Source organism: Caloenas nicobarica, chromosome 25 (assembly GCF_036013445.1).
Source record: "Caloenas nicobarica isolate bCalNic1 chromosome 25, bCalNic1.hap1, whole genome shotgun sequence".
In the NCBI taxonomy this organism is placed as follows: domain Eukaryota; kingdom Metazoa; phylum Chordata; class Aves; order Columbiformes; family Columbidae; genus Caloenas; species Caloenas nicobarica.
The window spans coordinates 4,534,183-4,547,731 of NC_088269.1; the positions used below are offsets into that span (position 1 = coordinate 4,534,183).

A 13,549-nucleotide genomic window follows, 5' to 3' on the forward strand; every position below is an offset into this window, starting at 1 on the left:
AAAGCACTTTAACTATTTGTGCAAAAACTTGTTAGAGACAAGTGACTTCGTTCTCAGCGCGTGGCAAAGTAGCTGCAGTGAGATATGGTGGGAAGCGGAGCTGTGGCCCCAGCCTGGTTATCCAGCAGTAAAACCCGGTGTGCAAAACTCGGCATGCAAAACTCAGCATGCAAAACCCGGCGTGAAAAACTCAGCGTGCAAAACCCAGCAGGGAAAATCCAGTGTGCAAAACCCAGAGCGCAAAACCCAGAGTGCAAAACCTGGCACGCAAAACCTGGTGTGCAAGATCCAGTGTGCAAATTGCGACGAGCAAAACCCGGTGTGCAAAACGCAGCGCGCAAAATCCAGTGGGAAAAACCCATCATCCTGCCCCCTGGAAACTGCTCCAGCGAAGCTCCCCGGCCTCTCCGCGAGGTTATTCCTGTTATTGACACATTATTGTTGCCTGGATAAATGTTTTCTTTCCAGCCCCTGGCGCTGCGTGGGCACATCTGTGCTGCCGCTCAGTGGCAATGCGCAGGAGGGTTCCTCCTACACAGCACGGCGTGGCTTTTTACTTATTTTTTTTAACCAGATTCATTTATTTATTACTTAAATCACAAATACCTATACGCTTATTATAGCTGCTACCATTCCACTGCACGCATTTAATATATAAACAAATGTTTCTATGTGTATATTTGTATTTATAAATGTCTGCTTGTATGTTTATTTACTGTTTTTATGTTTATGTTTGCGGGGTTACGCCAGCAATGCCATCTACAGCTTGCACAACCCCGTAGCATTTGCCCCCAGGCTATAAATTGACATTAATTCAACGCCTCCGCCTTGGCCACGCCCCCCGCGCCTTGGCCACGCCCCCACATAACCACGCCCCCTCGCACTCCTGGCCACGCCCCCCGGGGGAATCCCTTTCCCAGCCCATCACCGCGAGCGTCCGTGCTACGTGTGTGCGTGCGTGCGTGCGTGCGTCACGTCCGGCGGCGGGCCCCGGAAGTGGCGCGGTGTCCCGTTGCTATGCGGCAGGGCGGGAGGTGAGCGCGGTGATCGCTGCCCGGGGCCCGGCCGAGGGAACGGGGGAGCGGGGAGCGGAGCTTCGGGGCACGGGGGGTTAGACGGGGCCGGGCCGTGCGGCCTGCCCGCCGCTGGGGCCGGGAGGAAGGGCCGAGGGCCCTCCGCGGGGTGCTGGGGCCTGTTCCCGGCCTGTTCCCCTCCGCTCGGTTTGGCAGCGGCGCAGGGACTTGGTGGCACCTCGGGCAGGTGGTTTCTCAAGGAGGGGGCGTGTGTGGACGGGCTGTGAGAGCAGCGGGGGCGGTGGAGGAGGACTGGCAGTCCTGACCTGTGCTCAACTGTCACCATTCGTGGAGGTTGTTTTAAGTATTGTTGCTATTATGTTATGTCTGGAGCCTTTACGAAGATGATGAAGGGGGTGGAGCATCTCCCGTATGAGGAAAGGCTGAGGGAGCTGGGGCTGTTTAGTTTGGAGAAGAGGAGACTGAGGGGTGACTTCGTTCATGGGGATCAATATGGAAAGGGTGAGTGTCAGGAGGATGGAGCCAGGCTCTTCTTGCTGACAACCAGTGATAGGACAAGGGGCAATGGGTGAAAACTGGAACACAGGAGGTTCCGCTTAAATATGAGAAGAAACTTCTTCTCAGTGAGGGTGCCAGAGCCTGGACCAGGCTGCCCAGGGAGGTTGTGGAGTCTCCTTCTCTGCAGACATTCAAACCCGCCTGGACACCTTCCTGTGTAGCCTCATCTGGGTGTTCCTGCTCCGGCGAGGGGATTGCACTGGGTGAGCTTTCGAGGTCCCTTCCAATCCCTGACATTCTATGGTTCTATGATTTACATCTTGGGGACTGGCTTTGTAGGCGGTAGCAAGGCTGAAGATCCACCTGCTGACAATGCCCTTTGTAAACACTCTCTAGATCATCTGTGTTTTCTTTCTAGCTCAGGAACAGAAGAGCGATGGCTTTGGGCATGGGGGATGTGCCCGGTCAGTCTGAGGTGACCGGCTGATGTCGGAACACCAGCTGGTCTTTCTGCTCCTCACATCCCAAAATGGGGAGGTAAGAATCCTAAAGGAACCGTCATATCAAGCTGTGGTGTCTTTTGAGTGAAGGACAGGGAACTTAATCATTAATTCTTGGCTAATGGTGAATTCAAAGGTGGGAATAGTGTCTTGGTTACACTCAAGCCAGAGCATGAGCAAAACTAGAGCAGAGTAAAAAGTTTTATAAAGAATCTGTTCTTAGCCTGTTTCAAAATTCATTGTGCTTCTTTTTGGTAGTGAAGTCCATTTTTAAAGCAGATTATCCTCTTTGAATTTTAGGATCAGCATCTCGTGTTTGCTTCCTGCTTCTTGGCACTTCAGCATCTCCCCGGTGGGGTGTCCCCGGATTCTCAACACCACCCTGCGGCAGATCCTCGTGATAGGAATTCTCGCTGCCGCCGTCTCTTTGCTTTACTATTCTCTGGTGGTCATCCGCAATAAATATGGGCGTGCGTACAGGGACAAAAGGTTCCACAGGTGAGAGCAGAAGAGGCTTTTGTGGAAAGGAATGAAATGTAGTTTTGGTGTGAAAGAGAAAACACTGGCAGGTTGTGTTTGTAAAATACGTGAATGGAGGGAAATGTATGAGTAAAACTTCCTGCTTTTTATAAAGCATTCCTTGTCTAAGTTGGTTATCACTTATCAATAATTCAGCTTTCTAATATTTTATCTGTCTGTAGCAGCTCAGTAAAACTATTGGCGCAAAAAATGTTCCATAGTAAATAATTTGGAAAATTACTTTTGGTATTTATTGTGGGAATTTGATTCTTATGGGCGGCGCTTCACTTTCTTCAGCAATAGTGAAAACTGAGTGATTCCTTTCGGGAAACCATTGTCTGAGTCTGATGTTGAGAAAAACTTCTTCTATATTCAACCTAACATCTGGTTTTCTTCTAGATATCTTGCCCGAGTAACTGACACTGAAGCCACAGATACAAACAACCCCAATCTGAACTATGGGATCGTTGTGGACTGTGGCAGCAGTGGCTCGAGGATTTTTGTGTATTGTTGGCCAAGGCACAATGGGAATCCGCACGATCTCTTGGACATCAAACAGATGAGGGACAAAACCAGAAAACCGGTAGTTATGAAAATTAAACCAGGTACTGGAAAGAAATTAATTTTAGATGCAATTTTCTAAGTAGTTGCCTATCCCAACTTTGCTTTTTCAAACCCCATATTTAAAGTCTCTGGGTAAAGGACACTTGTGAGTTGTCAGCGTGGCACTCCTCCCAACCAGTTATATAAATATGTAATAAACCTAATACTGGTTTTTGTTTCATATTTGGAGGATGATGAAGTGTTAACTTCATTCTTATTTCTGTAGCTGATTTCCTGGGTTTGGCTTTGGGTTGCTCGTTTCTCTGCTGTGTGTTGGTTGTTGAGATTTACCAGGAAATACCTGATGCCTGAGTTGTTTCACTCTCATATTTATCTGTTTCACCAGGCATTTCGGAGTTTGCCAGCTCTCCTGAAAAGGTCAGCGATTATATTTCTCCACTTCTGAGCTTTGCTGCCGAACATGTGCCACGCGCAAAACACAAAGAGACGCCTCTTTACATTCTGTGTACTGCAGGAATGAGGATTCTGCCAGAAAGGTTGTTGGCTGTCTTATTTTTAGCCTTTAGAATAGTGACCTTGGTGTGTCTGACTCTTTTTAACTGCCCAAAATGTAATTTTGCAGCCAGCAGAAGGCGATACTTGAAGATCTGCTCACTGATATTCCCGTGCATTTTGATTTTCTGTTTTCGGACTCGCACGCAGAGGTTATTTCAGGGAAACAGGAAGGTAGGTTAATGTTGGAAAAATGACTTTTGAAGTGTTTATTACTTTCTCGGTACAACTTGGATAATTTTGTTGTTGTTGCTCTTTAAAATTCTGGTTTGGTCGAGAGACCTTATTCCTCAGTAGCACCATATGGAGTGTGGAGATGATCATCTGCTGTGATCTTCTAACTTGTCTAAATGTTTTCTAATTATCCTCGAAAACAACTTCTCTGTGTTTAGCAGGAATTTCAGTCCATTTTCTCCAGCTTTGGGGAGGGAGGGCTAAGGATAAGGCACAACATTCTTGATGGAAGAAACTTCGCAGGGAAAAACAGTTTCTGAAGAAAATGGTTTCTAAAGGAGCGATGTTCTGGTGTGATCAGCTTGACATTGCTTTGAAAGATAAAGTGCTTAATTTTGGTGAAATTTACACATCAGACTATCTTTAATACATAGAATTAGGACTTTTTATCATAGCCTTGACTTGGGAGAGATGGAATAGAATAACTTGTCAGGAATGTTTAATTTCTAAATATTTTATGTAATAAACTATGAGCAGTGACGTGTCTTAGCTCATATGGAAAAAAATCCGTCTCTGTTTTTAAGATGATATGTACCAGATACTCCTGAAATCTGTTTTCTTATGCATGTAGGAGTGTACGCCTGGATTGGCATCAACTTTGTTCTTGGAAGATTTGAACACACAGATGATGGTAAGTATCTCAATTGTGAACTGGATTTTAGGGAGGACTTTGAGTACCTCCCTGTGCTTTCCCTGTTGATTTTAGACAGATATTAGTGAACAGTGTGTGTGCAGATGCTGATGTTGGCTTAATTTCTATGTGAAACTTGAATGATCTGCATTGCTAAAAAAAAAAGTTAACTTTAGGCCCAGCTCAGCTGTATTTCTCATTGTCCTTTTGTGGTTTTCTCCAGAGGATGAGGCGATCGTGGAGGTGCACGTCCCAGGCAGCGAGAACAAAGAGTCCATTTTCCGTAAGAGGACAGTGGGTATTCTCGACATGGGCGGCGTGTCGACTCAGATAGCGTACGAAGTCCCTAAAACTGTAAGCTTTGCCTCTTCGCAGCAGGTTATTATCTGTGCAACTTCCTTCTTTTCCTTTTGGTTTGTTTTCATGCGTATCTGTTGGTTTGGTTTTCTTTGTCCTGTTCTTCATTACACTACGTTCCAAAACCAAGGCAAGAGAAGATGGCAAATACAAATCCTTCATCAGCTAAGCACTTCATTTGTATTTTGTTCATTTGAATACTTATTTCACTTCGATTATTATAATTTGCCACTAATTTTTATGTTTAAGTGGGCATGCATTCTTGGTGTGTGTGCATGCATGTACAACTTTTAAATTTGTTATGAGACTGTAGGAGTTTAGAAACAAAATGTTGTGTGGTTCCTGTACGAGAAGTTCTATAAAATACGACTTTTTCCTTCAAGTTGGGTTGGTAGAAATGGAATTAACAGGACACGAGGCATAACAGTACAGTTTATTTAAATATCACCTACATCCTCAGCACAGTTCATCTGTTGTAGGAAGCAAATATCTTTGTTACAAGTCTTAAATGGAGCATAAATTGCACTAACTTCAGTTCACTGAGGTCTATAGGAATTCCTGAATTTTTGAAGCTGGGTGACCTCCCATTAGCTTCACTGAGAAACTATCTAAAGAATAGCATAAAAGCCCTATGTTTTGACTGTCAGTGCACTGTTATAATGATATACTTATTTTTAAGTCTTTGCATGAAATGATGGGGTTTTATTATTACAGATTTTATAAATTATAGATACAGATAAGTAAGGAGTGAAGTTTAAAGATGCCAGGAGCATCCAGTTGTCCAAAAACCTCATTTTTTAGGTTCTGGTTCATATTGTTTATAGCTAATCTTGGGTGTTTGTGTGCCTACAGGAGGAAGTAGCCAAAAACTTACTTGCAGAATTCAACCTGGGCTGTGACGCTCATCAAACTGAGCACGTTTACAGAGTCTACGTTGCCACGTTCCTTGGCTTCGGAGGAAATGCAGCGCGCCAGAGATACGAAGACAGTCTGTTCACCAGTACAGTGCTTAAAAACAGGTAAGGGTCTGCTTGGGAATGTGGTTCTGTGCATCCCTGGGCTCAGGAAGCCCCTAACTTGGATATATTTAGCAAAAAGTCCTCATATAAAACTTAATTTCTCTGCGTGCAATGCAGAAGTTTCTTTAAATTTGATGCTGTTTTATCTCAGAGCTTGATGTTTCTGATTTTCAGTTGTTACTGTGCTTATTCTTTTTTTTTTTTTTTTTTTTTTTTTTAATACAGACTGCTGGGCAAACAGACTGGCATGAGTTCTGATTTACCCTACCTAGATCCCTGCCTGCCCCTGGATGCTCAGGACGAGATCCAGCAGAATGGACAGACCATGTATCTGCGAGGAACGGGAGACTTTAATCTATGTCGTGAAATCATTCAGCCCTTCATGAATAAGACCAATGAAACTCAGACGTCCCTGAATGGTGTCTACCAGCCTGCTGTGCACTTCCAGAACAGCGAGTTCTATGGTTTCTCAGAGTTCTACTACTGCACCGAGGACGTGTTACGCATGGGAGGAGATTACAATGCTGCTAAGTTTATGAAAGCTGCAAAGGTAAAGTGTTCTTGAGGCAAAACTTTTTCTAACTCAAAACAACTCTCCAGAAGCATTTTGTTCTGAAAGTCTTGCGACAAAACTCTTCTTCTGAAGATCCAAAATCCTTTTATCCTGCAGTGAACTATCACAGAACATCATTCTTCCTCACCGGGTTTTCTTTCAGAATTCTTGTTTTAAGGCACAATAGTAAAATTGGCCATAGAGAGAATGGGGCTCATGGTAGTCAAGTACCAGCGGAATGACTGATAATGAGGAAATCCTGCTGATTCCATCCCTTGCTGCTTTTTAGGAATGTATTAGTTGTTGTTAGAAAAATAATTCCTCTTGCTTCATGCATTTTGTACCAGTTTCTCAGGTGTTACTCCTGACAGGGCTCAATCTGGTGGGGACAGTTTAAAGCAAGGCTACAACATAAAATAAATGAGTATGACCTGCTTTGTTAGTGCCCTAAAAACATCTCCAAGTACCTGACCAAAGAGTTTAAGTGCTACTGATATTAGTTTAACTGCATATGCCAAGTATGGATCAAAATGTTGCAGAAAATACCATGAAATTTGTGATCTGGATTATTAGCAGTGCGAGGCAAGCTGGTTTTTTGAGATTTCCAGCTTTTGGTGTTTACAGAGCATCTTATCTAGTGGCTTTTTTTCTGCTCGAGGCAGAAGCAATGTTGAAGTCGCTTTTATTTTTTCTTCTTGAAGGATTATTGTGCCACTAAGTGGTCTGTCCTCCGGGAACATTTTGACCGTGGTCTTTATGCATCACATGCTGATCTCCACAGATTGAAGTGAGTATTTGTGTTTGTACAGCAAATTCATTCGCGCAGAGTCACCAGGGAGAGGTCGAGGTCATGTCCCAATGATCCATTTAATGAAATCATTGAAAGTGTGAATATAACCTTAAACATTGCATCAGCCATTAAAAAGTACTGGTAATTATGTGTCTAATTGTGCTCCCCGGTCCTCTGGGACTCCCTGACTGCTGGTCTGACCTTGTGCCGCTCTTTCTATAGGTACCAGTGTTTTAAGTCCGCCTGGATGTATGAAGTATTTCACAGCGGCTTCTCTTTTCCTGTGAGTTACAACAATTTGAAAACAGCTCTGCAGGTTTATGATAAAGAGGTGCAATGGACCTTGGGAGCCATTCTTTACCGAACACGGTTTTTACCTTTAAGGTACCAGCTGTTTTCTCAAATATCTGGAAATAGCGTTTGGGTGGAAGGTGTGGGATTTTTGTGAAGGGAAGAAATGTGGGAATAGTGAAGCAGCTGACAGATGATGATGATGCCTTGTATATGTCCTCAGTACGTATTTCAGGCAGCTCAATTAATGCTTTATAAAGGTAATTCTACTCAAACGGGCTCTGTTTCCTTTGGTGGGATAATTTGGAGGCAAAGTTTGATTTGCAACTTAGGTCTGTTATCTCTTTGATTCTTTTCAGAGACATCCAGCAAGAAAACTTCCGTGGCAGTCACTCCCACTGGAGGAGCTTCTCCTTTGTTTACAATCACTATTTGTTTTTTGTCTGTTTTCTGATCGTGCTGCTCTCCATCCTGCTTTACTTGCTGAGGCTGCGACGAATCCACAGGCGAATGCTGCGGAACAGCTCGTCCACTTCCCTGTGGATTGAGGAAGGTCTCCCAGCACAGAAGATCGCAGGACCCTTATGAGATGCTGCGACAGAGAGTTTTTATTGGACTTGCTACACAAAAAGCCATTTTTGCCTCAGGGTTCCTCCTTTTTGTCCCTTTAAACCATTGAAGAAGCAGATTGCCTAGAGTGTGGGATACAGCTGGGCTTTGGAAACGTGGGAAAACGGGGTCAACTTGGCTTAGTCTCATTAGACAATATCTGCCAAAAATTATGTTTTTTTTTTTTTAATATTGCACTTTTGTGTGTAATGGGACAAGCAAAGACTTGTCAGTAAATGAGTAGCAGCAGCTTAAGCGCTATGTATGGTAAGAGAATGAGTGTGAATTCTCATCCTTTGGGTGAGGTTGTGAAATACTGTTAGCTGGGGTGAATGAGGACTGTTTCTCTCTTCTTTTCCAGATTCCAGGATTGATATCACTTGACTTCTCGATTCTGAGTCTGCTCAGTCAAAGAAAAGGAAGTGCAGGGTTTTCAAAAGCAGTAAGAGAACCTTTTAGGACAGCTTATCTGATTTTATATGCTGGAATAAGTACTGTGATGGAGAAGAAAAATCTATTGCACCCAATGCTGTGCTTCCACAAAACTGCTTAAATCAGTTTTGTTTATTGTGACACTTTCCCCATTTGTCTTGGAACCGATATCCTCATAGTGGCAAAAGTCACTGGTTTTTAATACTTTATTTCTGTTTCATAATCATTCAGAGATGTCCCTGAAACTCCAGTAAGGTGAAGAGAACTGGAATATCCCCAGACTTTTGTTTCTGCTAGAGTAGACATGCACAGTGTCTCTTTTTTTGTTGTTGTTTTTGGGTACTCTGATTTGTTAATTTATATTTAATTTAAAGCTGTTGATTTTACTTGAAAGCAAATTTGTCCATGATTAAAAGTGGGATTTTTATGAACTTTTAGTGTATGGGTATTTAATTGCACAGTATCACTTTTGTTCTCGCTGCTTGTATCCAAATGGCCAGACTTTCTTCTCTTCTAGTAGATGTGAATGTGCTGGAAAACTGGATGCTGTTTTCAGTGCTGGAGAACTAGACACGTTCATACCATTTTTGTCATACTTAAGGTGCAGTTTATTCATCTAAAAATCTAGATACTTTGAACTGGTTTGTCTCCTTTCCATATGCTTGGTTTTTTGCCTTTGTGTAGGGAATTTAGGCCTGATCTGCTGAACTGCAGCTAAATTTAGGTGCTAAACCTTCTGTTCCTTCCACCCAGCATCTGGAGATGGCTGTTGCAGTCATAAGAATTATCTGGATACGTGGTGGAATTTTGAAATGGCAACAGAATCCTTAACCGAATGTTCAGAAATAACAATGACTCCTTTTTAGAAAGGATTCCTTGTGCCTGACAAATCCAAGCGCTGGTTTGCAGTTTGCTATTTTTTGAGCACTTAGATAATACACCTCTCACTTCTGATGTCAGGAGCTGTGGTACAAACTTGTTGCACTCCTGAGCTGATAAGAATTATCAGAAAACTGATAGTGCCCATTGTTACAGAGCCTGTGCTTCCCGATTCTGAGATGCCCAAAATGAAAGTCCGGAGCCTCTAATTGCGCCCTTAGATAAAGCAGCTCCTCTGGACGCGTGCTGACGATAGTGGAAGTATCAGTGCGTGACCTGGCAAAATCCAGGCAGATGCCGAGCATCTCTTAGCAGAAGAGAGAGTGTCTTGAGTGCAGCAAGCAAAAAAAAGCCCAACCCGAAAGAAACCAATAAAAAAACCTTATGAAAATCATAAAAATATGAAAAAATGAAGGAATGTTTCAGACCTAAAATAGAAATTCCTTTTAGATGCTGCAGAGTTTTGGTTTTAGTGACGTCTTTAACACTTGAGAATGCCAAAAAGAAAAGAGGAGATAAAACCTCTTCATGTGTAACTTTAAAACGTATTCTTTAATAAAGTCAGCTAATTGTTATTAAATAATGGACAGTCATGAAGAAAAACAAAATGAAACAACGACTCTTCTGGCCTTAACCAAGGTGCTGTAAACATTTTTGAGAGGAAAAACAGTTGCCCGAAGTTATGTAAGATGTCACGGTTGAACCAAACGCAGGATTTCGACATTGCTTTTTTATCTTGTAGGATGGACCAGCCCTGGCTGTGCAGGATGGAGTGTGTGTTTTGTGGCCCCCAGAGCGCAAGAAGATTTTGGTAGAACGAGCCGCAGGCGAATGCAGTAGGGACAGGTACAGCACTGGGAGAACGGACACAGATGGGGCTTGTGCTCACATGGAGCTTTAGGGTTTCCACACTCAGTTTTTTTGAAAGCACCATGGCGGGGAATGAAGATATGAAGCAGGAGTGTTTGGAATGGGAAGGAAGATAAGATGATGGATGGTGGTGAGAAAGTGTTGGGGAAAATGGGGCAGGAATGGGTAGGAAGCTTTTTTTTCCTTTGACTTTTTTCTCCTGGGTCACGGCGGTATCGCCCTGCTTTTTGTAGTGGGTTGGTTCAGAATAAAGAGGAGTGATGACCCTTGATCTCACACAGGTATAGGGGGCACAGCAAGAGGCAGCTGAGTTAATTAAGGTGCGCAGGAGAAAGTCATTATACTCATTAGAAGCAAGAGCCTATGAGGGCTGGGAGAACAGGAGGTTGAGGAAGAGCAGATGGTGGTGTGCTCTGGTGCTCTTTGGGCACATTAGTGCTCATCTGAGGTAATCCAGCTTCAAAATGAAGGTTTTTAGCTCTGGAGAAAGGGTGGGATTGTGGCTTTTGTTGCTGCTGTGGAGAAGGTGCAGTAGAAGTGGGGTGGGATGCTGTGACGGGCAGTGAGATGTGCAGAGGGGTTTGCAGCGAAGAACTGAAGTGGAAAAACAAGCCAAAAAGTGACTGGTTGCACTGGATTGATTTTAACACTCCTGGAGAGTAGAGACTACTCCATGGAGTCCATAGGAGCATAGAATCTATTCCTGCTGTCGCTTTCAGAGGACAGAGTGTCTTGAGGGGAATTTCGGCAGGTTCTTAGACTGTGGATCTAAAAAGGTTGCTTGTCCTTGCTTTATACCTTTGGAAAGAGCAGAACATAAATGACTTGGAACCTCTGGCTTTCGCTTCTTTCAGGAGGTGGTTTTAATGCTGTATCTGGGATGGGTTTGGGTTTAGGGTATGAGAGGAGGGGTTTTGTCCTGGGAAAACGTGTTTTAGAAGAAAGGACATGGAAAACTGGGTTTGAATACAATCTTGGCCATCAGGGCAGCGAACTGGCGCCGGGTGACACAAGATTTCAGCACACAGGCTGCATGAGGCCCTTCCGCGAGACCTTTGTGTGAGTTCGCTGCGTGTTTGCTTTATTGAGGCTGACAGATGTGCGAGTGTCTTTAATTGCTTTAAGAGCTTAAAGCCCACGAGGCAAGGGGAGGAGGTGCAGATTTTCAAAAGTTATCAGCGAATACTAAACCTAAACGCCTGCATTGACAAGACTGCTGTGCTTTTTGGTGTTTGAACCATCCTGTGGCAAGCGTTTGCAAATTCAGCTCTTAGCTCCTTTGAAAAAATCTGACTGTAGCGTCTTAACAATTAGAATTAGAGCGTGTGTGGTGGTTTTTTGTTTTGTTTCTTTGGGTTTTTTTTTCTTCCCCTCATAGGGTTTTGCAGGATGGGGCAGGGGCTCTGGAAGAGGAGGAAGAAGTTTGTGACATCTCCTGAGGAGGAGACTAAAACCATATTATTCTTGCAGCTCCAGATAAAGGCGGGGGGGGGAAAGAAAAGGAAGCCTTTCAAACCCACCCTTGTGGACAAGCTTGTTCTGAAGAGGCTACATTAAGCAACAGCACCAGAGGAAACATGACTCCTTTAAGAGACTTAGCAATACCTGTTTTCACTCAGCGCCTGTTCCTGGGCTCGGATTCCCAAGTTACAATGGTAATGTTTATCTGCTTGTGTCTATTTCTGCATTAACATGCTTTATTTTCTTTCTTCTGCATCTCCTATTCACCTTGTCCTTTCTCCAGGTCCATTAGGGGCAGGTAAAGCACGCGGAAAAGCGCAGAGGGGAGGTGAGGGCCCTGCTCTTTGACCTGTCCCAGTGACCTGGAACGGACAGGCCAATGATACCAAAGCTTTTGGCTTCATGGCCTCTTAAACATATCGCTCTTCTTTTTGTTGTCGTGTTTTTGTGTGCGGGAAAAATGTCCGAATAAGGCCAAATGTGGCCCCTAATGGAAGAAGAAGCGGTTGGGAGACACAAGTTATACCCATGAGAAAGGCAGAGTGTGATGGAGAGGGTGGGAAGGGATGAAGCACAGGGCTCCTCCAGGAACACCAGCCCTGCGGAGCCTGTGGAAACAAAAGGGTTTTCGGTCTCTGCAGCATTTAGGGGACAGTCAATAGCGACTCGATGGCATGCTTGATCGGGGGCACCGTGTTCTTTCTTGTCCCATTGTTTCTGCCATTGTTGCTACTAAATAACGCATGAAGCTCATTGAGAGCCGAAACGAGCCTTGTGAGGACTTGCTGTGTCCCTCTCCCTGGGCACCAGCCTCTGTATGTGTCGTGTTCAGGGGACCTGGTCCTGATAGTTGTTTTTTTTCAGGTCACCCTCCCTTTGTTTAAAGAATGGGAGGACGACAATGACTTTCTCACCTGCTTGTGCTTGAAGGTCTTTGGACTGGTAGGAAGTGGTGCTGGGAAATTGCTTGGGACTGGTTTAGTGGTGGATGATGAGTGGTTTGTGTTGCCGGAGATACTTTTTAGAGCCTTGATCTTCCAAAGGGAGTGCTCAGCACCATAGAAATGCACTGAAAACACTAACATGACATCCAGGTTTTCCTGCGCTCCAAGTGTTTTCCAGGGTCCTGGAAGATACTACAGCTCTACGTTCCCTGCCACAAATTACGTGCAGCATTTGGACCTCCAGATTGCAGGTGTTTTCTATTCCCGGGTCTCACATGCATGGTGCTTTACCAGCATTTCTCTTCTTCTGATAACTCCAGTGGTGAGTTGCAAACGAGATTCCAACAGTGCCAGGTCTTTTGGCCATTCTCTGGCCTCTCCAGCTTGATGTGGCCCAATTTTGGCAGGCAGTAATCTCGGGTAACTCTTAGGGCATCGCCTCCTGTGAAAGCTGAGGGTCCTCAGCTCCTTCCTGATCACACACGTACAAAGGGTGTTAATAAAATGGTGGGATCAGACGCAAGGGTGTGTAACGCATCCACCATACGCTCCCTTCTGCATCCCATGTCCTGCCCTCTCCGTGAGCTCTCCTGCAAATTCAGCAAGTGGAGTCTCTGTCCTTGAACTCATTGTTCAAGTTTCTGCATGAGAGCAGAACCACCAGCAGAGACTGTCCTTGTTAGGACATGTTCTGTGGCTTGTCATGGTGAATCAGCCCAGAAGACATTAAACCAGATGTTTCCATAATGCCTTTTAAGGTTGAGGAGGGATTTGTTGCGTTTGCCTGGGAGTAATGGAGACCAGTATGTTCT

The 13,549-nt window shown here is 44.3% G+C and overlaps 2 protein-coding genes across 6 annotated transcripts in view; both read left to right on the top strand.

Annotated features, from left to right (window-relative positions):
* The first annotated feature begins 981 nt into the window (after positions 1 to 981).
* ENTPD4 (ectonucleoside triphosphate diphosphohydrolase 4) lies at positions 982 to 8,986 on the top strand. Of its 2 annotated transcripts, none has more exons than XM_065651654.1 (13): positions 982 to 1,034; positions 1,951 to 2,069; positions 2,333 to 2,530; positions 2,951 to 3,156; positions 3,501 to 3,651; positions 3,738 to 3,841; positions 4,473 to 4,532; positions 4,756 to 4,910; positions 5,742 to 5,908; positions 6,134 to 6,458; positions 7,163 to 7,248; positions 7,474 to 7,635; positions 7,902 to 8,986. In XM_065651654.1, the coding sequence occupies exons 2-13, from the start codon at positions 2,062 to 2,064 to the stop codon at positions 8,128 to 8,130; spliced, it is 1,851 nt and encodes a 616-aa protein (XP_065507726.1). In that variant the 5' UTR covers positions 982 to 1,034; positions 1,951 to 2,061; the 3' UTR covers positions 8,131 to 8,986. The 2 variants fall into 2 exon arrangements, with proteins under 2 accessions (XP_065507726.1, XP_065507727.1); XM_065651655.1 differs by having other exon boundaries at positions 4,756 to 4,886.
* Positions 8,987 to 11,912: 2,926 nt separating this feature from the next.
* The window catches only part of LOXL2 (lysyl oxidase like 2), a 46,970-nt gene continuing 45,333 nt past the window's right edge, over positions 11,913 to 13,549 (top strand). For all 4 annotated transcript variants that reach the window (XM_065651494.1, XM_065651493.1, XM_065651492.1 and 1 more), the window contains exon 1: positions 11,913 to 11,987. The gene's annotated coding sequence lies outside the window, so the exon portion shown is untranslated. The remainder of the gene's footprint in view (positions 11,988 to 13,549) is intronic.